The 26,084-nt window shown below is 39.3% G+C and overlaps 1 protein-coding gene across 6 annotated transcripts in view; it reads right to left on the bottom strand.

Moving 5' to 3' along the window:
* Positions 1-26,084, bottom strand: part of TPK1 (thiamin pyrophosphokinase 1) — a 336,418-nt gene that overhangs the window by 112,980 nt on the left and 197,354 nt on the right. For all 6 annotated transcript variants that reach the window (XR_003922631.1, XM_030008413.2, XM_030008415.2 and 3 more), the window contains one exon: positions 8,234-8,380. Coding sequence is in view for 5 of the 6 variants with exons in the window: in XM_030008413.2 (XP_029864273.1) it covers positions 8,234-8,380 (147 nt within the window). In the remaining variant the exon portion in view is untranslated. The remainder of the gene's footprint in view (positions 1-8,233; positions 8,381-26,084) is intronic.

Below are 26,084 nucleotides of genomic sequence, written 5' to 3'. Positions count from 1 at the left end.
AGACATCACCCCAATAGCCTCCAATATGACACAGATGAGGCCAATTTGGTCATTGGTACAACAGAATCAAGAGGAAATATTGCGAGACCCAAGAGGAATAGATGAAGCCAGAATGACAAAAGGGCATTGATGAATTAATGCTTCATAGCATAGAACTGTAACTGCTGGAAGGAGATGAATCCTGGGAAAAATCTTCAGGGCAGCAGTGGCTGCTTAAGTTAAAGCAGGAATAGTTTTTACAAAACTAAACTAAAAAATTAAGGTATCATGATGTGCCAAGAAAAGACAGTTGATGGGATCCAAGAAAAATCCAGAGGTGGGGAAAAAAAAGGAAAGAAGAAGAAACAAGATAAGAAAGAGAAAATAAGATCTTACTGCATGATGATTAATGAGTGAGAGGAGTGGCCTCTGATTAGGCAAGTCACAGAAAGTGTTCATAATTATCCCTCTAAGTCCTCTTAGTCCTTTATGTCTAATGGTAAACCTTGAAACTTAAAAACATTGTATTACTCCCTCTGGGTGTCAGGTGGCAGACAAATATTTTAAACCACAGCAAAAATCATAAAAATACTACAAAATCAATCTGTAAAGTACCAGTCTATGAGACCTTCATACAGACAAGCATTTGAATAATTTTTCTTTTTTGAAGTACAAAAATATGGCACCCTGTAGAAAGCTTATTAAATTAAGTACAAAATATTTAATTCTGTTGATCAAATTTGGAATCCATATTAACAGCCATTTAAAATGCCTTTTTTTTCTTTTTTTTGGCCAAAAATCTATTCACAAAAAGCTTGGGAATTCTTTAGCTTGCTACAAAATCCCCACATAGGTTCAAAGTCCTACCTGGAAAAAAACCCAAACAAAACTAGAATGAACACACACATGCATGCACACTTCAGCTTTGTCCTGTTTGGTTACAGAAGAAAGATTAAATGAACACACAGCAAGTGTATATAATGCTGTGGTCTTCCTCAGCTTAGCACTATCACCAAAGCAGAAGAAAGTTTTACCAGCTTCCCATTGATCCCTGTTTAAGCATCAGCGCCTACCAATAAGCAAACGTCAAAGACAAACGTTGTATGTTTTGCTGCTGATCATTTAATGTAAAGCAGGCAACATGCAGTACAATAATTGTTTTACAGTACAGAAAATCATTAATACTACATTGCACACAAAACCCCAAAGTATCAGAAAACTGCAGAAAGAAGTTTGTTAAGGGTGGGGACGTAAAGGAGGATTAAGAATTCAAAGGAAACACAAGTAATTGACAGGTTTGGGAAAAAAAACAGCTCTAAGAAAATTAGTTTTGTAACAGAAATCTACTCGTGGTTTCCATAAAGCAGCAAAATAGATATTATCATATTAACAAGATCATATTACAACAGCTAGGGGCAACAACAGATAGTAGGAGCCTCATTGGAAGAGCTTTATTTAGGGTCAAGATTCTCTTAGATGATCATCCATCAGCTGCTGTAGTAACTACTTAAAAATCTGGACAAAGACTGAAAAATTTTGAGAGCAGAACCGTTGAAACTTACCAAACACCAGATATTGATTCAGAATCAAACTGGATGACTCCAGAATTTAGAAATACGTAAGTAATCCAATTAGACTCCTTACATCATCTTCTCTTGCAGACAAGCATTAAGATGTGAATTTAAAACCAGCTGTGTGATTAACATATCCTGCTATAGAGTATTACTCATTTTTTAAGAATTATGAGCAGATGAAAATCTCATTTAGTAAAGGCTATTCTTTTTCACTTGGCAATGACGGTTTGGTATTTTCCTTTCCTCTCTGAAACATAAGGTTTTTTTTTAAAGTGGTTACCTGCAAGCTAACAAATTCTCTTATGAATTTGTTGTAATCTGTTTGTCTAAGCAAAGGCTGTAGGATGAGACTTATTAAAAAAAAATATTTTGCATATGTCTTCATTACATAGAAGTAATCCGTAACTATTAGATGTCATCCTCTGAAAAAAGTCCACAAAAAATCCACATAACTTCAAATATTTCATAAAATTGATGCAGATTGCACTTTTAACTGATGCTAAATAAACTGCTTGAAAAGATACGAGTGTTTCAAAAGCTAGTTATTATTTCTAATAATATTATTTCTATTATTTTCTACTATATAAGCTTTGAATACTTCATACTACACATTTGCTGATGCTGGAATAGAACTAAGTTATAAAGAATCTAGCTGTTAAGAGAAAATCCCACTAAAATTTTCCTTTTGTAACAGTGAGAAGCAAGATAGCAAGTAAATCTTCCCCAGGTCAAGATATGATTGACAAAAATTAATTAAATTTGGATCACTGATATCCAGTAAAACACAGAAATCCAGTACTAAACATGAAGCAACACCACTTCATACCCATAAATTACCATGAAATAAAACTGAAGTCACTTGGACCTGGAGCCATTTGAAGGTCACATTTACACAGACCCATTACAAAAACGCATAAGAATGACTGAATCATCATTAGCCCAGCTGGATTTTCCCAGGGAAGAAGAAAAACACAGGCTCTAACTCTTAACAGTCTTATTTCAAGAACAGAAGTTGAGCTGTAACCAAATCCTCAAAGTTTCTTACCAAAGAAGGAAACTAAGGCAGCTATACTACCAACATAGCAACTTTTTTTCAAAGAAGCCATTTAAATGTGCTACTGAAGCTCTGGAAGCACAAAATCCCTTTCTGCAAGGGTTTCTGTGAAGGAGTCAGGCTCCCAGAGATGGGCTTGAGTAAGACTTTTCCACTGCTAATGTTTTTGACATTGGCAGTGTTTCTGTCCAGCTGAACAGCTGGATTTCTTATAGAAGAATTCACAAAAAGATGTATTTATTGAAGAACAAGTTGTATATTTGCAAATTCCACAGACACTTATTCAAGTAACCTACAAGGCACTTGAGGCACAGAGACTCACTGCTTTGTCAACTAAAGTTCCAACAGTGCTCTTTGAGAGCAGATACTAAACAAGAAAGATGGCCTTTCAGGACAATAAATATTTTAAGTACTAAATATATGTTTAAATATTTTGTTTAAATATGAAATTCATGTTTAAATATTAAATATATGTTTAAACCCCTTCCTTGGCAGCTGGGACTGTTTTGCAACTGAATCTACCCACAAAATGTACTAATAATATAGGAAAAGGAGACATTAAAGGTTATCGCCAAGTTTCCAAATTCCAAAGTTATCCCCCAGAAGAGACACACTCACTAAGGATTTTCTCCACTGAGTGCCAGTGCAAGCTAGACCTGCTTCTTACACATATGAGGCAGTATAGAACTGATCTGATAACTCATTCTTGAAGTTCCTGCAAAACTCAAGGAACTGGCTGCCAGAAGAAAGCTCAGAAGTTGAAGGTATATACCCTGAACTTCCCATTAAACTTTACAAGCAGGGACACAAAGCAAACCAAATAGCATTGGCATAGAGAATTGCAGCAACAAACTCCAGTAAAGTTTCCAGTCTTGTACCTTCCCTCACTTATATCTATTGCAGTGTCCCCATCTAGGAGCAGATATCCATGTGTAGTCACTCTGTCTGCATTTCTAAAATGGTTCAGGTAATACTCTCTGGACCTCAAGCCAACTGGCACAGCACTGCTCACATGCATATGGCTGTTCTCACTTGTCCCCAAGACAAGGCAGTACCCTCCAAACGCTTAGTAAGTGGTAACTGGCCTGTGCTAAACCCACACTGTGTCCAGGCACTGTCTCTAAGAATGATAGCTGACTACCACTAAAACTGTGCTTGGGAACATGCTAACTAATTAGCTGCACAGCCTACTGTATGGCAATATTTATGTTAATTAAGGGCCTTATTAATACTGTTGTTACTATTACCATAATACTATGTTCCACCCCGGTGCAGAGCTGAGGATGTAATGGCGTTTTGTAAAAAACTAAACGAGCCTCACAGTACCCATTCAGAGAAGGACGCGGGTTTTATCCAATTTACAAACTAGGAGACTGTGAGATCAAAGGGCTATACAATTTACTTCTCTCCAATGAAACAGTAGTAAAGAGCCAAGAGTAAGGGATGGGACTCCTGATTCTTATTGCTCATATTTAGCTGCTGGACTACTACCTATGATGTTAAATTATTCATCATTTCTCACAAGGAAGGCAGGCATGCACTCACAAGAAAAGCTGTGTGCAAAAAAAAGGGTTATCAAAGTATTCACACAGTCTTTCAAAAGAGTTACCTATCTGACTAAAATATGCTGCTGTAACACATTTTCATGTGTAGGTAGCAATTCTTCTCTACATTCCAGGGCTGGAATCCTGTGTGGGGAAAACTGAACTGCTCAGTATAATGTAAAAGACAGGCCTCATTAACTCTTGGACATCTTCTCATTTCTTGGTCATAAATCCTATTACCTTGTATTACAAACTGCCATAAAACTCACAGATAAAAGATAATTTATGCTCAGTGTACAGAAGCTAATGTTTCTGTACTCCTGAGAAGCACACAACCAGAAAATGAGAAAGTATGTATGTGAAACCTTAAGCCATTCATATTGAGCATGGCTAGCATGATAAACATGACTCTAAGGGCCTAATGCTCTTCAGCTAGGGTATATTCTAATGATAATTGATATTACCAAAATTTCAAGCATAAAATGTACAGACTTTTGCATAAAATATCCTGCTTATAAAGAGTGATTACTCCTTATTAAGAATTCAGCCCCCCCCCCCCCCCCCCCCCCGCAACTACAGAAAGAAATATGATGGCTATTCAGTACAGAGATACTTTTTTTTTCAATTCCAGACCACATTAGAAAATGCTTCAGAGCAGGCTTCACCTCCTGGAATTCTTACACAATCTCCCTATTTCTGACGCCTATCCTAATTAGTGTTGCATGGCACACAAAAACTAACAGCCCTTGGAGTTGGCAAAATCAAAGGCAGCTCAATCTCCTATTTGCTTTTTCTCTGAAGCAATTTGAAGTCTTCGGACTTCAGCACTGATTTTAACTGTGTTGGTTATATGCTCAAAAGAATATTTTTCTTTAGTGAACACTGAGCAAAAGATGCATTAAATTTACACTATTTGTCATTAGTTTTCCTTTCCCATTCAGATGAGAGAAAATCTTTCGCTGTCAACTAACAACTTCTGTAGTTACAAACTATGTTCTCATTGCTTGGGCCCTTCCATAGGTGCACCTCATTTCATGCCTGCTGTCTTTTCTCAAGTACTTGTTTAGTAATTTGACCTATACTGGAATTCATTTATTTAAATTTAGATACCTACAGTGTATACCTAGATCTCAGCCTACCACCCAATTTCTCCATAGAGTTCACGGAGACAGGTATTTATGGGGTGTAATTGTTCCCACCTTTTTTCTCCTCTTCACCTCTCAGCATAGTTCATCCTTACAGGTCAGAAATGAATATAAAAGAGTTTACTTCCTTGTAGTTTTCCTCACTTTCCATGCCAAAACATTTTTATCAGTATATTTCAAAAACTTGCACTGTCTGTCCATCTATTTCCCTAGAGATGCCTCAGTACTCAAAATGCCAATTACCCTTACATTCAGCACTTGGATAATTTTATTTGCTGATGAAAAAAGGCTTTGTTTACCTGGTCCTCCTTGCTTGGTAGTCTGCAGTGGATCCCAAATCGGGCATTGTCCTTGCTGTCTTCCTCTATCACCCTGAAGACTTTTAGCAAGTCTATAAGTCTGTTTCCTACAACACTGTCGACTCTTTACAAGTGTGTTAAATATTGATATATTTCTTCTGCTGTAGCCCTCTATATCAAAATTGTAATAATGCAAAATAACTCTTTCAAAGCAATTACTTAACAGATTTTATGGTATGCTTAGATATCTACTCACACCATCCTCCTCTTAGTTTCTGCATTAGTAACTAAAAATTCAGCAGCTTGACTTGCTATTCCCCTTTGTATCCTTCCTAGGGCTGTTATGGGATTATCAGTTTATCAGCTCTATCCAAACATTTTAGCCTCTGCCTAGGTACACATGATAGAGAACTAATACTAGTCTCCCGTTATAGTGAACGGAGAACTAATGTTATTTTAAAGCAAAAACATGGTTATACTTTGCTCATATATTTTATCCAAAGAATCCAATGAAGACGAGATTCTTCTTCCTCAAGAGAGAAAGGTTTCAGATCTACATTTTATAGAAAAAGCAACATGCTCTTAACTTTATCATTTGCATTAGCATTTGAATCTCAAAACCTTGCTTCATTTGTTGCACAGTTTCCAGACTTGCGTTTGAAAAAGTCAGTGGATCTCCCACTGTGTTCAACTCCCTCCTACCTTGATTTTAAATTACAAAGGGGAGAGGGGAAGAAGAGAGAATGTCATGATTGCGGCTGTTTACAAGAGAAAAATATCATGCTGAACTCCATATGAAAAAAAAAAAGAATACTTCCAAGCTTAGTATCCTCATTTCTTTCTGTGTATAAACTACTCAGTTGATTTTTATCTAAACTATGCAGGATTAATGTTATTATCTGGAGGTACCACGGCAGTTGACTGAAGATGCTGACAGTGACAAGTTTAAACCAACGATGAAAAGCAATTTTGTGTCAAAGTTAGCATTAAGATTGTTTAAATGGCCTGCCCCCTATATCTGCCCTTTATTTCTGAATGCCAGAAACAGCCTGAAGTTACAAAAGTCAGTTACTGGCAATGCAGACTGACAGCCAGGAATGGCAGAAAAAAATAATATCCTGTGGAACTCTCCCCATCAACAAAAAAGTATTAAATGCTTCTCATATGGCATTATTAAGAAAAGAACATTAAAAAGTTTCCAGCAAGCTCAAACAATTAGCAACCTCCTATTTCTATTTAAATGCACAGATCATGAAGTTTTTTCAAGTTGCAAAGGGTTTAGTTTTTCATTGAAGACTCTTCTGAAAGCAACCTTAGGCATGGCATTTTAAAGCCACTTATGGAAAAGATGAATGAAAAGAATTAAAAGTCTTTCCAGTCCAAGTATGCGTTTTGTACGCTAAATTGGGAATTCTCCATCTTACTTCAGCTTTTCAATAGGTTCTTAAAAATATCCTAAAATTAAGTTACAGTGGTCAGTGAAGTACTGCACCCACAGATCAATCACAAGCGAGTTACTCCTCACTTTCAGATCTGAACCACAGTTATCCTTTAGCCCCCTTTCCCCCTTACTCTTCTGCCTCTATCTATTTAGCTGTGCAACCAACGATCAGAGTCATTCCTCGTCATACTGGCAAATGAGCTCCTGTGCCTACTATCTTTCCTGCAGACACAGTGCTTCAAAGTTGTTAATACAGCACCTGCCCCTGTGGATTTAAATCTATAATCTCATAGAACCTTATTAATGCTTTTTTCAAATTACAATGAAGCACATGTGGTGCAGGGTTTTGTCAAATTTATCTGTGAATGTTATTTATTTTAATGAAATAAGCTGTCCAAGATAAAATGGGAAAGTTACTTAAGCTTCTAGAAACCCCAACATCAGGAAAAGATATTTCCAAGCAAATAAATGAATCACTGTTAGAGAAGACTCTTTGATGCTTAGATTTGCCTTTAATTTAAATCTTAGAAGTAGAAGCCCAGCAAGATCTTTTGTGTGTGTTGTTTTATGAATCAATAAATGGAATAACAGGCCTGAAAAACCACAAAAATAACACATCTTAAATAAATTCCCTCGTTGATGCTAGCTGGATTTCCATCATAATGAACTGCACCATTCAGACCACATAAGAGCTCTGCCTGACGTGTTTGTCAGGAACTCCTTCATATCTTCCTATTATATCTTTCTTTTGTTTCTCTTACTGCAGACATCCTTATTACGACTCAACATGCAAAAGGGCTATATGCTAAATTTAAACTTACTGGAATCTAATTAAAAAGTTTTTTGGTTTTTTTTTTGTTTTGTTTTGTTTTTGTTTTTTTGGTTTTTTTTTTTTTAAATTTTTCATTTATAATCAAAATCCTATATTTACCCAAATTCAGTTTTCACACCTTTTGGATTTCTATGTTCCTCCCCTTTTAAACAAATCTATCCTGAACAAATTAAACACAATCTTTTCCAAGGCAGGAATGCAGAACCCTGTCATTTGCTGTCCACTTCCCTGCAATGTATTTTATATTTAGGCTCCCACCCTACAGAATACAATTAAGAAAATGAGTGTTTAATAGTGCAAGACCTACAGGGTCAGTGTGGGTGGAAGATCAGTTTTATTATGTAGTAACTTTTCACAACACTTACAGGTTGAAGCAGGTAAATCAGTGAGCACTCCTGGATAACTATCACTGGAAAAGGAGTGATATTTGTTGCATGAAAAAGTGTTTCCACTGATGCCATTGTTTGGTCAAAGCGTCCACCAAGTCCGCCCAAAGTCACAATCACATCGATCTAAAAGATAAAACAAAAATGGTCACCAAGAAAACTTTCAGGTGTGATTTCTAGACCCTGAAAATCAACAATAAAATCACTTTGGGGAAAAAAGAAAGAAAAAATAACTACTGACTATACAAAAGCAAATGTCAAATACAGTTATTTACTCCCATTACCAATAAATACCATTATGTGATTTTTGAGGCCGAGTATTAAAGCTCAGTAAATTCATGGCCAACATGTGGTACTTTTAAAAAGGACATAACTGTTCTGCCTAAAATACAGGCCAGTCTTTCCAGGTACTTATCTGTCTGAATATATAGAGCCTAAGATATATCACTCCACATCTAAGCTCCTCAGCTAAGTGTGGTATATCTGAACCTTAGCATTGCCAGATCTTAACACCATTTCAGTATTATCCTCACAGTTTACAGAGCGAATAAAGGAAATTTCAGGTTAGGGCCATTATATGTCGTTATTGTTCCTGCCACACAGCATTTTAACGTACAAGCAATCCCACTCACGTTGCTCTACTCAAGATTAGGAGTACTATTGAAGTAGGAGGTTCCATCCCAAGCGACTGGGACATCATCTCCCAGCTGTCAGGGACAGGAACAGGAGCACTCTCCTGTCCCAGTCCTAGACCCGCAAAGAGCACCACGTGACCGTTTGCATTAGGCCAGGGAGTTGGACTGCTGCTCAATTCTCTCACACTCCATCAAGACTCTGAACACTTTATTTCCTATAAGCAGAAAGGGAGTATTTAAAGGCCTTGGTTAAGAGCTTTTGGGTCTTCAGATAAAAGGTCACTGAGTGCAAAGTATTATTATTATTACTTCCATAATGTGGATCAGTTATGTTCAGTAATTGTATTTTAAAAAGCTACCACTGAGTAAGTCATATCTAGAGCCCTAACACATTGCAGCTCTGAAGTCTTTAGAAGCTGCCTTGACAATGGCCATCTGGTGAAGTTTCCAACTTTATAGGGCTTAAGTCTATGGCTACTGTGATTACATGAAGTTTTACTCAACCCAGGAGCCACATAATGGTGCTCTGTGTAACTGGAATGATGTATTAATAGCATCAGCTTCTATTTTTATTACCAGGGCTAGGGCTTTATGATTCTGTTGAATATTGGTTTGCATGAAAATTAAGCTCTTTTCCTTTTGGTGAAGAATTATACCATCTTTCTCATCACCACCAGGAAAATACTTGAGAAGCCAGAATGGATCAATGTAACACATTATATTAGCAGCAAACACTGAAACAAAAAAATTATTCTTGTACTGCAGACAGCAGGTATTTTCTGTGCAGATTACAGATCACACAGACCTAACATACAACCAATAGAATATGAATGGTAGGAAAAGCTATCTTTAAACAGGAGACAAAACAGCAAAAGGTAAAAAGCATGTGTTCCCAGCTAAGCCATAATATCTTTTCCATTTTATTGATTCCAGTGTAGAAACAAACTGCTTTTGTTTGACTGGTGATGACTGTGATTTAAAAATCAATTCTCTGAAACTTATGCAACTAAAAAGACCCACCAACACCAGCTCCCTACCAGACAACTAGCAGTAAAAATGCCACCCACCCCAACAGAGGTTATGGGGAAAATCTGCTACATTAACCTGGAACTGCAGTGAAGTTAAGGTGGCTTTGCAAAGAATCAGGATCCACATGTATGTTTTTTTTTCTTGTGAGCAATGGGACCGAAGCTTAAATATTAGCCTAGCCTAGCCTAGTTTTCAAAAAGCCAAGCAACTACTGTATAGTTTCTTGGTATACATGTCTCACCATAACTGAACTTGTTTCTTTTGGCTTTGATGTTTTCTACAGTTTAAAAGGTAAGAATGAAGGAAACACAGAGTTCCCTCTGGCTTGTAATTAAAATGATGCAATAACATTCTGAATGTGTCGTCTTTCCATTGTAAAACTGTCAGTATGTCAGAAAAATCCTGCTCTGTTATTCACACATGTGTACTTACCGTGAAGTACAGCACCAATCTCAAACAATGAAGTGCTCAGTGACTGCAGCTTTTTGTGATAGAGATTTGAAGAAAAACATAACAAAAAAATACTTCTGTATTTTAAAGTATTACAGAAGTCATCCTGAAGTCCTACTCCTTATCTAATAGCAACAGCACAGTGATCTTGTGGATTGTTTCCAAAAAGTAAGAAAACAAAACCAATCTAGCATGGAGTAGATCTGTTAAAAAGGCATTCATAAAACAGAGGCTTGGGGTTGTGGCATGTTGGGAGAAGGCTAATAAATATATCTGAAAAGGGAATGCAGCTATTATTTAAGGTTTGCATGGATTGTGAAAATGAAAAACACAAATATGTGACAGGTACGCAAACAAACCCAGCTGGAGTATGAGAGGAGCAGGCAGAAAGAAAAGCTAAAATTCTGCACTTCTGTGACAGCTGACAGTCCTGCCTTTCACTGGATAGTCTTGGCAGCAGTGACAGGCATCCAGATATTGTAGGGCTTTTAGAGCCTCTATTTGAAGGTCTAGGTATACACACTTTGTTTATTTAAAAAAAACACAGAGAGACTAAGTCCAACAAAAACCTCAAGAGCCTTTTCATCCTAAAGCTATCACCCCCGTTAAAAAAAAAAAAAACCAACACAAAAATCACAAACTAACAAAACAACCAGTTCCTTCCCTGCAATCACTGTTCCTCTTGCTCTGCCAAGCACTTAATAAAATGGATGTGCCATGAAAGCACATACACGACTCTTGGTCATTCCAGAACCTAAGACAAAGTGAATACCAAAGCACAGGACATTTATATATTCCCATACTACAGACAGGAAAGGCCATTCATTTTTCTACTATGATTTCCTGTATAACACAGGCTACTGTTACTGTTAATCAGCCCAGCAGGTAGCATTTGACTAACACACTGCACTTCAATTGAAATGTCCATGCTTCACTGAAATGTCCTGTCACCAGTCCCCTTACACAATTTGTTTTCATGGTGTCATTCATTTCCTGAAAAAAGGATATAAAATCCTAAATAACTACAAAGAATAGCTTGGATCATTGCAGGCACAGTGTAGAGGGCACTGTATTCTCTTAGACTATCTATAACCTGACTTAAATATATTGCACAGCATCTTTAAAGGCTATCGAACTTTAATTTAGAAAGAGTTGAAGATCTAAGGGTGGGATTCAGTCATGTTTAAATGATACCTTTATACATTAGTATCTCTTGAAAGAGTTTTAGGAGTCACTACTAAACAGCAGGGCAGTTAAAAGGAGAAGGGAAGCATAAAGAAAGACTTTGTGCTGGCAATTCAGGGATGTATTTCTTCCTTCTCCCCTAAGCTGTAATTTAGAGGGTGCAGTAATCAAGAGGAGCCGCGGCTGCTACCATGTCAGAATGAAGTTGCTCAGGTTCCTGCTTCCACTCTCACAGAGACTATTGAAATGGACAACTTGCTGTAAACTGTTTGCAGGCTTGCTAAACACTATCTTTCTGTGAAAACTGGTCCAGCTGATATTCCTCTTTCTGGTATGGATGGGTTAAATACAAAGATTTTCACTATATGATTGAGGAACACGTATTCAAGGAGAAGGGTGAAAAGGACACAGGAAGCTGGGAACTTGCCTGGGGTGGGTCAAAAGAGTGCAGTATCCAGCTTTGTAATGTCAGCATCACCATGACATCTAAGAGCAAAGTCCAAGGCTCGAACTGACAGCAAAGTATGCCCATTCTTTCCAAAACTGTGCTCAGTTATCTCTGATAAGAAATCCTCTCCCCAGGGTATGGGTAGGGCTCTGGACAGATAACTCAAAGGATTTTCTTCCACATGAGCTCAGTTTCAGCCAGACAACTTGCAAACAAACATGCCTAAGTCTCAGAGAGGTAGGTAGGTGAAAGGGAACACATTACTGACAACAACCACTAGCACTGAATGAATTGTGAAAAAGACCTCCCCTAAAGGAAAAAGGGAAGGCGACAATAATCAAGATGTTGTAAAAGCTCTGGAGCCATGAATAAACCTCCTTTCCTCTGAGACCATAGAGACCACCCACTGCTAATACCTAAGATATTTCTATGACAACTACAGGTCAGATATTGTGTCTGATTCAAACATAGCTTCCTTTTATCACCTTCTCACTTCACTGATACCTTTTCACCTTCCACAGCGTTTCTTAATTTCCTACCATTCATAAGCCTTTTCCTTTAATTTAAAATCTTGGGGGAATATGATATAGAGAATAAAATTATTGTAGTAACATGCACAGTATGTTGAAGTATATTATATGCTGAGATACATATATATTGAAGTATCTTATATGTTGAAAAGCAAACAATTAAGTAGTAGTGCGAATGCTACATTTATTACTACTTTATCACTTTGACACTTTATCAATTTTGACCAGTTTACAAGAAAAGCATTTTTTTTCTTCATAAGACAATTTTGTCAACTCAGGATATGGTTTGAAAATCCAGATATATCCTTTCTGGTCTCTGCATCAGCTTCAGTACTGAAGACTTCAAAACACAGGAAGCACTTTCCCTGATAACAAATGAGCCAGAGTAGATTTCAGCTTATTCTCCCATAGCTGTATTAGAGCTCTTGTGCTGGCCAATCACAGTCATTTTTTTATATCATCCACAAAATTGCAATGTAAATTTAATGAACTATTAAAATCCCACAACCCAATGCTGAATATATAGCAAGATATAGTCCATTTTAATTGATTATACTGACTCTCTAGCTCAGTGTTTTACATAAAAGGTATGGCATTCATTTCCTATGGGAATGATATACCCAGCCACACAGCAGCATCTGAACTTTGCTCAGGTAGAATCCTCTTTACTCTAGCCAGAATTTGCTCGTTGCTTCAGCCATCTGACTCTTCATGGGAACAAGAGCTCTCAGCTGAAGGCTGCCATCCTGTCTGTGTACCTGAGATGATAACCTTCAAACAGCTTCATCGTCACCGCACTGATTCCACTAATCTTTGTATTGTATTGTTCCAGCTCCTTCAGAAAGCATTTCTTGCTTCTTATGTTCGTTTTCTTACATTTTTACCCAAGTGCTTTCTCTATTTGTAATCCTTTTTATTTCAAATAAAAGGTTAATTCTCTCTGCTAATGACAATAAGCATGCGAACACATTGCACTTGTCTGCTTAAAACAAGCGACAAGTATGATGGTAAAATGGAAAAGGGAAAGATAATCTCAAAATCCAGTCATAGATTTGAGTAGCTGTAAGCATTTTAATCTTGGTTCAACTACTGACTTGTGTTTACATCTCTGGTCAAATGACTTGATTTCATTTCAGTGCTTTGGCTTTGCTCTCTCCTGCAGGTAAATGGAACATTTGAGGGTGAATATAACATCATCTGGCATAATTTTTGTGGAATGTAGACTTCATAACCATTGACTTAATTCTTCCTTACTTACAGAAGCCTAATCTACAAAATCCACGTGAACTGCTGGACCCCAAGCACTCTGAGTTTGACTGCTTGCTCTTGTGCTGAATATTGCTGTATGACCTTGATCAAACAGTACTCCCTGTGCCTCAGGTAGAGTAGGGACAGCAATAACTCCCGCTCTGCGACTGCCGGTCAGCTGGAGCACAGCTCTACAATCCGTGCTGCGTGTGAGATCAGGGTCACTGGAATTCCTTATTGACTCAGATTTTCTGGGTGAAGGGCTTGTCCCTACTCCAGACTGTTACCATGCTGTTGTGAATAGGCAAAAGTGCACTAAAACTCTTAGAGCAATCTGTTCACTGAGGCTTCAGAGGAAAATGTGTGCTGGTTTTGACCCTGACACATTTATTCTGTGCATGAGCAATCATTCCAGGACCATCAATCACATGTCTTCTGAAAAATCACAAAATCTTCTCGTCTTTTAAAACAGTATGAAAAGACATTCACAAGCATCAGGCTAACCTTTCTGTTCCCACAGCTGAACCACTCTAATCCACAGTGCGTACTGCAGTACCACCCTCACGGAGATGTAAAACCAACCAACTGTAAACTATCATATCCCTAAGAAAGCAAGCCCTGGATTTGTATTAGCAGCAATGCAAGAGGCCCTCAAAAGATTATGCTAAAATGGTCTAAAAAATCTCTTTAACGATCTCATATTCATGCACATCTAGTGCCAAAAGCTGCGTTTGGCACATGCTGTGTTTTTAATCTCTTTGTATACTGCCTCCAGGAGTAAAAAAAAAGAAAAACAAACTAACTAAAAACTCCCATCAATGAACAACTCAAGGGAGGGGAAAAAAGTGATCCTATCTTCTTCGCGAGAACCTGTTTGTTTTCACATTTCACTTGACTCTGGCTGTCAGTCTTTACTGAAGTAGCCTTCCTTCCCCTCCCTCCAAGACGTTTCCATGTTGTCACAAGATCAGCAGGAAAACACAACTACAACCTACCACTTCCCTGCCAGCAGGACCCCCACCCCACCGTGCTGATGCCTGTCATCCCACACTCCTCAACTAGAGCCAGCCTGCAGCCTGTGCTAAAGATTAACCCACTCCTGCAGGGTCAGCAGGTGGGAAGGGCACTGCACAGGGAAGAGGCTTTTTGCTGCAAAGACTCTCCCTAAAAGCCTCCGTTACTCCCCCAAAGGGAAACAGATCACTATCCAGATCAGGGAGCCTTGCCTGGACTGTGGCTTCTGCTGCAGCATGCTGGCAGAGAGACAGTCTTGTACAGGAAGGACCCTGGCTACTCAGGCCCTGTTGGATCAGAGACAATGTAAGTTCTGCCTGCTAGCCGACAAACAGGATATATATCCCAGGACACATATCAATGAGAGTCGGTGCACCTTTGCACACCTCCATGAGCCCTGACACCTTCTCTTTGATTTCCTTTGCAGTCCTGTGGTAGGTTAACCTTGGATAGCAGCCAGGTACCCACCCCAGCCACTCTTTGGCTCCTCCCCTTCAACAGGACAGGGAGAAAATAAGATGAAAAAGCTCATGGGTCGAGACAAGGACAGGGAGATTGTCAGTTACCAACTACTATCACAGGCAAACCAGACTTGACTTGGGGAAAATTCATTTAATGTTTTGCCAATCAAAAATCAAGTTAGAGAGAAAAAAAAGAAAAAACTAAAACCACCATCCCTCTTTTTCCAGGCCCACCTTCACTCCTTCGTTCCTGACTCCTCTATCTCCCCCCTCCCCCAAGCAGTGCAGGGCAATGGGGGGCTGTGGTCAGTCCATACCAGCTCCTCTCTGCCTCTCCTTCCTTCTCATGTTGTTCCCCTGCGATAGCATGGGGTCCTCTCCATGGGGTCCGGTCCTTCAGCAACAAACTGCTCCAGCGTGGGTCTCCCACAGGCTGTAGCTCCTGGCAGGGGCCTGCTCCTGCGCGGGCTCCTCTCCACAGGCTGCAGCTTCCTTCAGGGCACATCCACCTGCTTTGGCACGGGGCCCTCCACCAGCTGCAGTCTGGATATCTGCTCCACCATGGTCCTCCACGGGCTGCAGGGTGGATATCTGCTCCGGCATGGCTTCTCCCCAGGCCGCAGCTCCCTCAGGAGATGGATGTCCACCTGCTCCGGCGGCGGCTCTCCAGGGGACTCTCTGGGGGCGGCTGGAGCCCCCTCCTCCCGCTCTCCCCTCGGGGCCCGCAGGGCTGTTTCTCGCAGCGTTTTGCCCTTTTCCAGCTGCGCTTTCCCCGAGGGCCTCGGCTGTGCCCTGCCGCGGGCCGCGGGAGCCGGCCTCTGCTCACAGAGACCCCTGCAGCCCCCCGCCAGCAGCGGGGCACACAAACCCGATACAAGTCCCTACTTCAGCCTAACTAATAACCCTCATAGCTTAACTCATTATTATTTCTGCTTCTCTAGAAGGCTGAGATGAACATTAAGATGTGTCTCTCTCGGCCACAAAGCTCCCTTTCCTTTCCCACCACATTTTCATGTGGTTTTGTTTCAGCTCTTGCCCAGATGCTGGTCCGGGACCCTTGGAAAGCCTACAAAGGAGGTAAAACAAACCTGTGGTATTTCAAGGCAATGGGGTAGATCTTCTGTAGACAAGGGTCGCTGTACGAAACACTCCACCAGCAGCCCACAGGCGCTTAAACCCAGATGAACAAAGAAAGCCAACTTCAACACTATGAGAGGGGAGATCTTTTCCTGTGGTTTCCTAAACCAGATATGTCTTTTCTTTAAAACTAATTTTCTGCCTATTTTTATTTCCATTCTGTCATGTTAAATTTAGGTATCGAATTTTAAGGAAAGAATTGCAGATTTTGAAGGGAAAACATTCTGTACAAAATACAGAAAAGGAAATTAGAAAATCTCCATTTCCATTAAAGCGTGATGCTATTTTTTTTTCACTTCATCTGTGTAAGAGTTAATGGCTCAGGCGCTTTCCCTGCGTATCTTAACATTTAGCAATGAAGTCTGTATAAAAGACGCCACAAATAATGCAGAGCTGTAGGGCATCCTCACTCTCTTGCAGCAGCATCGCAGAGGAGATAATGGCAAAAGACGCATTTGTGGCTAACTAGGATGAGACGTTAGCTCTGCTATTTAAAAAGTTTAAACTTGGGTTCACACAGGTCTGAAGATCTCCCGATAGCTCCCAACAGAACAGTAATATTTTCAGCTGGTCTGAACATTAATCTTCATGACGAACAAGGGGATAATAGCCTCTCCTATTATACTCAAGGGACAGATATAAGACCTGAAACTAAAGACAGAAATTTTTTCCTGTGTCTCTCAGGTCCTATTCTGTAAATGGTTCCTCTTTTGAGTGATTTCACTGAATACTTGGGCAGTACAGAATATTTTTTTTTTTTTCCATGGGAGCGCAGATTTGCAGAACGAAGTCTTGAATTTATACATTTGTTTCTAAGAGGCTGGAGATACTCTTATATTGAAGGAAGTAGGTTAGGATCTTGGATGCCAATTTTTCTTTTCAGAGTAGGTTCAGTATTTATAGCAGGTAAGCTAAACATAGCCTGAATAATGTCAGCTTACACCCATTACAGAAGCTATTTTATTTTTCTACACTGTCCTCTAGACCGTATAAATTTAGCCATGCACTTAAAAAGAAATGAAGCATGATTTCTTAAACTGGAGGCGCTTGTGAAGCTGTAAACATTTTATGCTCACATTTAATTTGCACAAAATATTGAGCTTTAATTGTTCAGTGCTTAGTTGTTCAGTTGTTTAAAAGGGAAGCTTGATGGGTTATTTAGGCAAGTTGAAGAGACCATCCTGAGTCTCCTCCTTAGCAGTGACAAAGTTAAATTAAAAGGTAGCCGATTAAAAAAAGAACAGCGTGAGCATCAGAACTAGCAAAGCCTGGTTGCCAATGTGGCTCTGCTATGAAGACCCTTCAATCCGTACCTCCGTTGAGCTTGTGCCACTGCCTTTTTTACAGTGGGAATCCTGTAGGGGTCCTTCATGTATTACCAGGCTGCCTCATTTTCATAATATTTGTGAAGAGTTAAAATACTGTAAGGCCCTTTGCCCCTTCTTGAACACTACTGGTGTCAGCCAAGAGGTCCAGAGGTAAAGGTCAGGGAAAGTCAAAGGACTGCAGAAGACAGTGAGGCCTCAGGACTACAGGCTAAACCATTTCTATGCAGCACCAGCCACACACTTCTACTTTGCAGCAGTCTTAATACCTTGCTCTTCCCTCTGCCCCCAATAGTCCTTTCTAGGTAAGGAAAAGAAAAAAAAAGGAGAAAGATCCACCACAGCTTCAAAAGATTTGACCAATATTACAACTTCACTGTTTCTCTTGACTGTTAAAAGGCCGCACAATGTTACAAAAAGAGGGAAAATGTCACGGGGGAAAAAAAACCCCAACAAAACTGGTAAGGAAGCATTCTTATATGCACTACTTAGGTTAAATAAGTTTCCTTGAACAGGATAAAAAAAGAAGCCACAGAAAAAGGTTAATTTGTTGACTCACCTACTGCTTGAAGGACCAGATCATTGCAGTTTATGAAGTTATGAAACTGTTCTCTCTAAAGCCAGTGTTTCTACACTCATGGATATAGAAAACTGCTAAAGGTTTTTATGAAACTATCTCACCAATAGCCAAAACCCTGTCATTTATTCTTGACAAGCATCTCCATTTAGTAGGAAGAAATCAAATTTGAGATGTGAAAAATGTCCTATTAGAATCTGCAGTTAAAATTTGCTGTACCAGAACAATTTTCTTGATATGCTTAATTATAAAGATAAACTTATATGCCATTAACTAAACAGAATTTCATAAAAATACTCATAAATTACAGGAGATTTCATAACACCACAGTATTCATGTGTCGAGCAGAAAAAAAATAAACCAAGTTATTTATTAAAATCTCAGGCAACAAACTGAGTCCTTGAACTGCAGAGAAATTCCTTGTGTTAAAACCTATGGCTGTTCAAGATTTCCTGCTACAATATCCACCTCCAAGACTCTGACAATGCAAGTACGACAGTCTTTTGTGAATAGTGGTATGTCAGTGTAGCCTGACCACTTTCCCAGCATGGAGGCAGTTAGAATCATAGAATCACAGAATCATAGAATCATTTAGGTTGGAAAAGACCTTCAAGATCATCGAGTCCAACCATCAACCATGCCCACTAAACCATGTCCTGAAGTACCCCGTCTACTCGCTTTTTGAATACCCCCAGGGATGGTAACTCAACCACTTCCCTGGGCAGCCTATTCCAATGTCTGACAACCCTCTCAGTAAAAAAAATTTTCCTAATATCTAACCTAAATCTCCCTAGCCTCAACTTGAGGCCATTTCCTCTCGTCCTATCTCCAGCCACCTGACAGAAGAGACCAGGCCGAGGAAAACGACCGGCCTGGCTGAACGGGGAGCTTTTGCTAGGACTCAAGAAAAAAAGGAGAGTTTATCATCTCTGGAGGAAAGGGCAGGCAACTTGGGAGGAGTACAGGGATCTTGTTAGATCATACAGAGAGAAAATTAGTAAGGCAAAAGCTCAGCTAGAACTAAATCTGGCCACTATTGTAAGGGACAACAAGAAATGTTTTTACAAATATGTTAACAGTAAAAAGAATCCCAAGGAGAATATCTATCCTTTAACAGATACGGAAGGGAATGTAGCAACCAGAGATGAGGAAAAGGCCGAGGTACTTAATGTCTTCTTATCCTCAGTCTTTAATAGGGAGACCAGTTATCCTCAGGATACTCCACCCCTTGAGCTGGAAGGTAAGGATGAAGAGCACAACGTACCCCCCTTAATCCAGAAGGAAATAGTTAGTGACCTACTACGCCATCTGGACACTCACAAATCTATGGGACCTGATGGGATCCATCCAAGAGTACTGAGGGAACTGGCAGAGGTGCTTGCCAAGCCACTCTCCATCATCTATCAGCAATCCTGGTCAACAGGGGAGGTTCCAGAGGACTGGAGGCTTGCCAATGTGACTCCCATTTACGAGAAGGGTCAGACGGAGGATCCGGGGAACTACAGGCCTGTCAGCCTGACCTCGGTACCGGGGAAGATTATGGAACAGTTTGTCTTGAGAGCACTTGCATGGCAAGTCCGGGACAAGCAGGGGATCAGGCCCAGTCAGCATGGGTTTACGAAAGGCAGGTCCTGCTTGACCAACCTGATCTCCTTCTATGACCAGGTGACCCACCTAGTGGATGAGGGAAAGGCTGTGGATGTTATCTTCCTTGACTTCAGCAAGGCCTTTGACACTGTTTCTCATGGCATACTCCTTGAGAAGCTGGCGTCTCATGGCTTGGACAAGTGTACTCTTCGCTGGGTGAAAAACTGGCTGGATGGACAAGCCCAGAGAGTTGTGGTGAATCGGGTGAAATCCAGTTGGCAGCGGGTCACAAGTGGTGTTCCCCAGGGCTTGGTGTTGGGCCCTGTTCTGTTTAATATCTTTATCAATGATTTGGACGAGGGGATTGAGTGCACCCTCAGCAAGTTTGCAGATGACACCAAGTTGGGAGGCAGGGTCGATCTGCTTGAGGGTAGGGAGGCTCTACAAAGAGATCTGGACAGGCTGGATCGACGGGCTGAGGCCAATCGTATGAACTTCAACAAGGCCAAAGCTGTGCTCCTGTAAAGCAGAAGTGGCTGGAGGGGGGAGGAGAATCACCTCTCCTATCAAAAATAGTTACAAACAGGACAAAATTGGTGGTTACAAAGGGAACAGTAAATCACTTGTAGTAACCTCACATTTTCTGTTTCAAATATATTTAGCCTTTGACTAAGTTGAGAGAACAGTAGCTGGCTTCCTTATTAGCTTCCACAGTCTTGTTAAGGAGCATATCCTTGATCTCTCCCATCCCTTGAACTGCCTAAACAAATGGTATTTTTTCCCCTTGTTCTTCCCCTCCCCAAAGCTTGATATGCAGTTACTCTTTTTTAAACAAACATACAAAAATCAATGCATTCTCCAGAAATCCCACTCTGCTTCTGCCTTTTTTCTTTACATTACCTTCATAGACCAAATACAAGCCCCAGTAGAGTATAAAAGGATTACATAAGAGAATTTCTCAGTAGGGGATGCACTGTGTTCTTGCACGCACCCATTTTGCATGAAATTATTCTAACACAAAGATATTCGGTGTGTCTTGATGCCCACACCTATAGTGAAACAGGTAGACAGCCTGCTTCCTTCACATGAAATTAGGGTGTTTCTCTTTGGGAACTGGCAAGTTCTGATATCCTGTATTACAAGAAATGTACTTTGCCATACCTTTACAATGGGAAGCCTTAAAATAATTCAGCAGTAGGAAAGATGGGTTACATACTGTGTTCCTGGAAGGTGGATTTGGACCTTAAGAGTCACAACAGTCGGCACTCAAGGATAGTCTGTACACCCTATAGAAGGGATTTACTCCTGTTGAAAGGTATTATGAAATTCTACATTTTAGAAGTGGGAATTAACAGGAAACACTTTAGATCCATTTGTTTCTTTCTGACAGGAAAGGTTTATGAAGAGGATTACTATTAATAACTCATGAAAAACTTTTGATACAGTACTTGACAGTATAGAAACCTTTTCATTACACTTATTTAACTTCCCCTAAAATACATCTCATTTGCATTTTCTATTCTCCTCCTGTGAGGCATTAAGAAGAAAAAATCAACAGTGCCACCAAAACTGAACAGGTTCATTCTTAGCCCTGCCTTCTATATGGAATTTGGAGATAGAGCCACAAACTTCAGGGTCCTTGTAAAAGCTTCACACTCCAGCTCCATGCCAGCTTTGGTATCTTCCAGACTGCCTCTCCCCTGTTCATGGTATTTAGTTAGTTCCCTGTTCCCAAATCCTGGTAATGGCCTGTCCTTATTCCTAGGCTTTCCTTTAAAAGCTATTCCCACTACTGTTCTGGGTCCCCAAAAGTCTTCAGAAATGAAAACAAGTAGTGATCTGGCATGAGATTACCAACTACTAATGTGAACAGCAGAATTATGATTCAGTCAGGAACTGAAGCTGACATATTTACTGTTACAAAAATGTCATGTCATCATGAATAAGCTCAACTGATAGCCAAAACCAATGCTAACCCAAACAGAACCTGGTACTTGCAATAACTATACCTCTTCTACATCGGACCGCTCTTTATGTAAAAAATTATTCTCTTTTAAAGTATTTTCTGATTTTCATTTTAGAGTATTTTCTGTTTTCCTTCAGGGTCTATTTTCTTCATGTAAAGACAAACCAGAGAGTGCTTAATAAGCTGTTTGAACACTGCATAGCTGGAAGTGGTACATGAACATCATCGCTTCATTGTTTTCGCTTCAGCACTATAAACACAGGACTTCACTAACATTATATTTAGTTTTGCCTCCTTCAACAGAAAAGAAAGTGGACTGATTTGACACTTTCTTTAAAAGGGCAAAGAGAAGAATGCTTGCATTCACTTAAAAGAAGTAATATCCTAGACTACTGACAGATTGAACCCCTAAAGTGTAATTTTAAGATGGAAATGTTAGTATAGTATCCCTTTACTGCAACGGGTTTTTAGGAAGAGTTGGTTTGGATTTTTTCATTTTTTCATATTGACACTGATGCTTTTATCAATTTAAACACACTAACATTAAACCACTAAAAGGCATGTAGGTTTCAATAAAATTCATTTTTTATATCTTAAGACCATATAACCAAATGAGCTGCTTTAACTTTTTTTAAGCAGAAAAGATAATAAAGTTGAATGAAAAGTCCCAGAGCTTAGTTTTAAGACTAAATGGTATTTTAGATGAAACAGTTAAAGAAAGCAGAGTTTGTAGCTCTGAGATGAAGATAATGGCTTAAATTTATCTTTACATTATGAGGATTTTTCTTGGAGCTGCGTAATTGATAAACACACTTCCACTTCTCACTGGTGTGAGCTGCTATGAGCTGCCTGTGACAGGGACACTGCTATGGAAATAGCACATGATGAAGATTGGGAATTGGAGGATCATCCCCAGCTGTACCACTAGTATGCTGAGAGACTGGACAAGTTGCTTCTGTACTTCTGCTTTCTGACTTGCAAATTGAAGATAATCGTGTTCACTTTTAATGAAAGATCTGTTGATCTCTAAATAAGAGATATTGTAAGTATGCCTATCGTTTTGCCAGTTCAATTGGTTTCCTGAAACAGCTTGTGTTACATGACAGAAAATTAAGAACAGAAAGTAGTACCAGACAGAAATTACTGTAAATAAGTTTACTTGAAGTTCTTGTAATGTAGAAAGGAAAGTACTCACATAACCACAGAATGGATAAAATTGTGATTAAAGCAGTAAAGCAAAATGTGCACACCTAAGTGTTCAATAGACCATAAACAACGTAAAAGAAACACATGGCAGAAATAAAGACAGAGTTATTAAGACATTAAAAAAGCATCACATAGGGCCAGGAAGGTATACTGCCAGGAAATTTGTGCTTTTATATACATACATGCACGTGCATGTTTGTGCATGCATACTCACAGTCATGCAGAAAGAGAAAGAGAAATATCTAACAACCTTTAGGTTGGAAAGAAACTTCAGGAGTCACGATTCTGTTGGTGGTACTTCACTGCTTCACCCATCCAATACAATGCAATTCACAAATGAATTAGGGCTGTGGAGAGGGAAAATTAAGACTGATTCTAGCTTGCACGTATAAAGGGTACTGCTTGTTCTAACATTCACTGCAGTATGTAATTATAAATACATATAATTAGGTGTCTTAGATATCACAAAATGACCCCAATGCTGCTTTCTGCATGACTTGGCTATGAAATCAAAATATACAATGTAAACCGGAAATGAATGACGCTGAGGATTCAGAAACTATTCTAAAAGTTTTCATTTGAGACATAAGGAAAAAGCAGTTATGAATTTGGCTAACTATTTTAGAAGACAGACTTACTGCAGTTTATACTGAACAAGAAGTTAAAGAACTAACAGGGTGTTTCTTCTCCCAGATATGTGTCTCAGTTGACGGTCAACTCCAATTGCATCTTTCCTTGTGGTAAAGGCATTTCTAAGGCCTCTTCTCAAACTGAATTCTCCAACAACCAGTAAAATTCTATCTTTGCAGCATTCTCTCTAGCAGGGAAACTGAGTGTCTATCTCACCTTCACTCCCACTCAGGTGACCTCTGAGAAAGCTAGCTGTTTGACATGATTATCTTTCAGCACTTTATTCCCCTACTTAAAAGTTATCTGCTCAAAAGCTATTTGGGTGAGCAGGAAGGAAGAGAAGGAGGAAGATGGATGTGCAGAGACATGGAAAGTAAATTACACAAACTTAATTCCTTTGGAACAAAATATTGCCCCCATATGTTCACGTGAGCTCAAAAACCTCCTTGACATAGAACTTCCGTAGAGGTGACTGACAGATCAGAGTAGAAATTTTAAACGTTCAGTATAGCAGATAAATGATAACTTATTCTCTAACCAACAGAGGAACATCTGTTTCAAATATCTCAGCTCCTCACAGTCAAATTTCATCCAGACAAACTATGTCACAGGATTGTGGATCCATGGTATACATTGAATGTAATTAATTTCTTAGCTTAACATATTGCTACCCAGAAAGAGCAGCAAACACAACATGACTGTGTTATCAATTTTTTTTTTTAAATACTAAAGAGATACTTTGCTTGTTTAGTAACTTCAACTATAAATCACGGGGAAACAGATTTGTAGTTTCTCTTTGTCATATTCCTCTTTGACAAGTGCTCAGGATAAGCCAAACAGAGTGGGTAAAAATCAAAGCTGGAGACATACATATTTTTCCCGGAACCAGGAAGACACATTCCATGTAGTTAATACTCTCAGTTAAAAGGAAAGCTTTCATAATCTTTTTTCCAGAAGGAAAAAACCCCACATTGTGACATGCAAATTTGTACTTCAGGCCAAAAATGCAAATGCAGATGAAGAACCCCTTCTCTATCCATTTCTAGTTTTCAGACCCTGGACCTTCCTTTCTTCTCAGCTGCATGTACTTCCCAGGTGACCATAGAATTCAATGGCAGCTTTCTTCTCTGAAGAAATATGCATTCTTCTCAAAAGATTTTAGATATATGGCTTGAACAGTCTGTTTCTTTACCACTTGACATTTTTAATGCCATAATGTTACCCATAAAGATGATGAAATTAAATGCAAATTTAGGTATTTAAAGAGGCTAGAGTTTCAGCGGAGCCAAGTGGTTGCATCCATGGACTGAGGCCAGTATATGTTGCAAATGGTCAGAATCTCTGTGTTACTGGGGGACCAGGCATCAAGCTAAGCACTGCATTATCAGGACATACAGAAGACTCACCAAGCCTCCTACTAACAAATTACACCTAACACTTCTGAACAAGGGGCAAATTGGAACCCAAACTAGTAATGTATACAGTTGTGATACAGTTTTGGGTTCCATTTGCTTAAGTTTCATGTATTATTTGCCTAAGTTGAATCAACGACTTCTTGAAACTCCTTATGTCAGAAAATGCAGAAGACCAAAAATAGAAATGCATGCTTTAGGTAGCATGCATGAATCCGCTGATAGCATCTTACTATGTTTTATGTAACAGACACTGCAAGCAAGAAGCAGCTAGGATTTAATGAACATGGTACTTAGTTTTAGAAAACATATCTGTGTTACTTCTTGCACCTCTGAAAAACTCAGACTGTATTTAAAGCACATCTTACATGTAACAGCATGAAAATATAACTGAACTGAAATCTTAGGTTTAGTGCATTGGCATGAAGTCTACACAATTACTGCAATTACAGTCTGTCTTGTACTTTACAAATATCATCAAGGATTACAATGCAGTATCCTTTAGCCAACTTAACAGGGTTTTACCTAGGAGAGTGATCAAAGAATTCAAAGTTTTACAAATAGGCTACTTATTGTTGAAACACATCTGTAGCTGTCATGTTCCCATTGCTCTTATTTTAACCACACATTGATTATTCATTATAAAACCTCTTGTGATAGCTTAAAAAAAATCCCTCTATAGCAATAGCTGGGATTTGATAACGAACCGAATCCAGGAAACACTTGAGTTCTTCATTCTACGGGTAATTCTGTTAAGAGGGAAGCACCTTACTTGCCAAAGTCAAAACAAATCCTAGGCATAGGTGGCTCATCTGTTCTGATGGCACTTATTATCATTCGTGTCCTAGATGGCAAGACAGCCCTCTGTGCTCTTGTGATGATAAATTATAGGGGGAAAAATATAAGCTATCATATAAGAGTTTCCTGGCTCACAGCCAAACAGACAAGAGAAGTGTACGGAGAAACCCTCCCATCTCTGTCTATACTGAT

The sequence above is a fragment of the Aquila chrysaetos genome, chromosome 3 (genome assembly GCF_900496995.4).
Source record: "Aquila chrysaetos chrysaetos chromosome 3, bAquChr1.4, whole genome shotgun sequence".
NCBI lineage: Eukaryota > Metazoa > Chordata > Aves > Accipitriformes > Accipitridae > Aquila > Aquila chrysaetos.
This window is presented reverse-complemented; position numbering and strand designations above follow the sequence as displayed.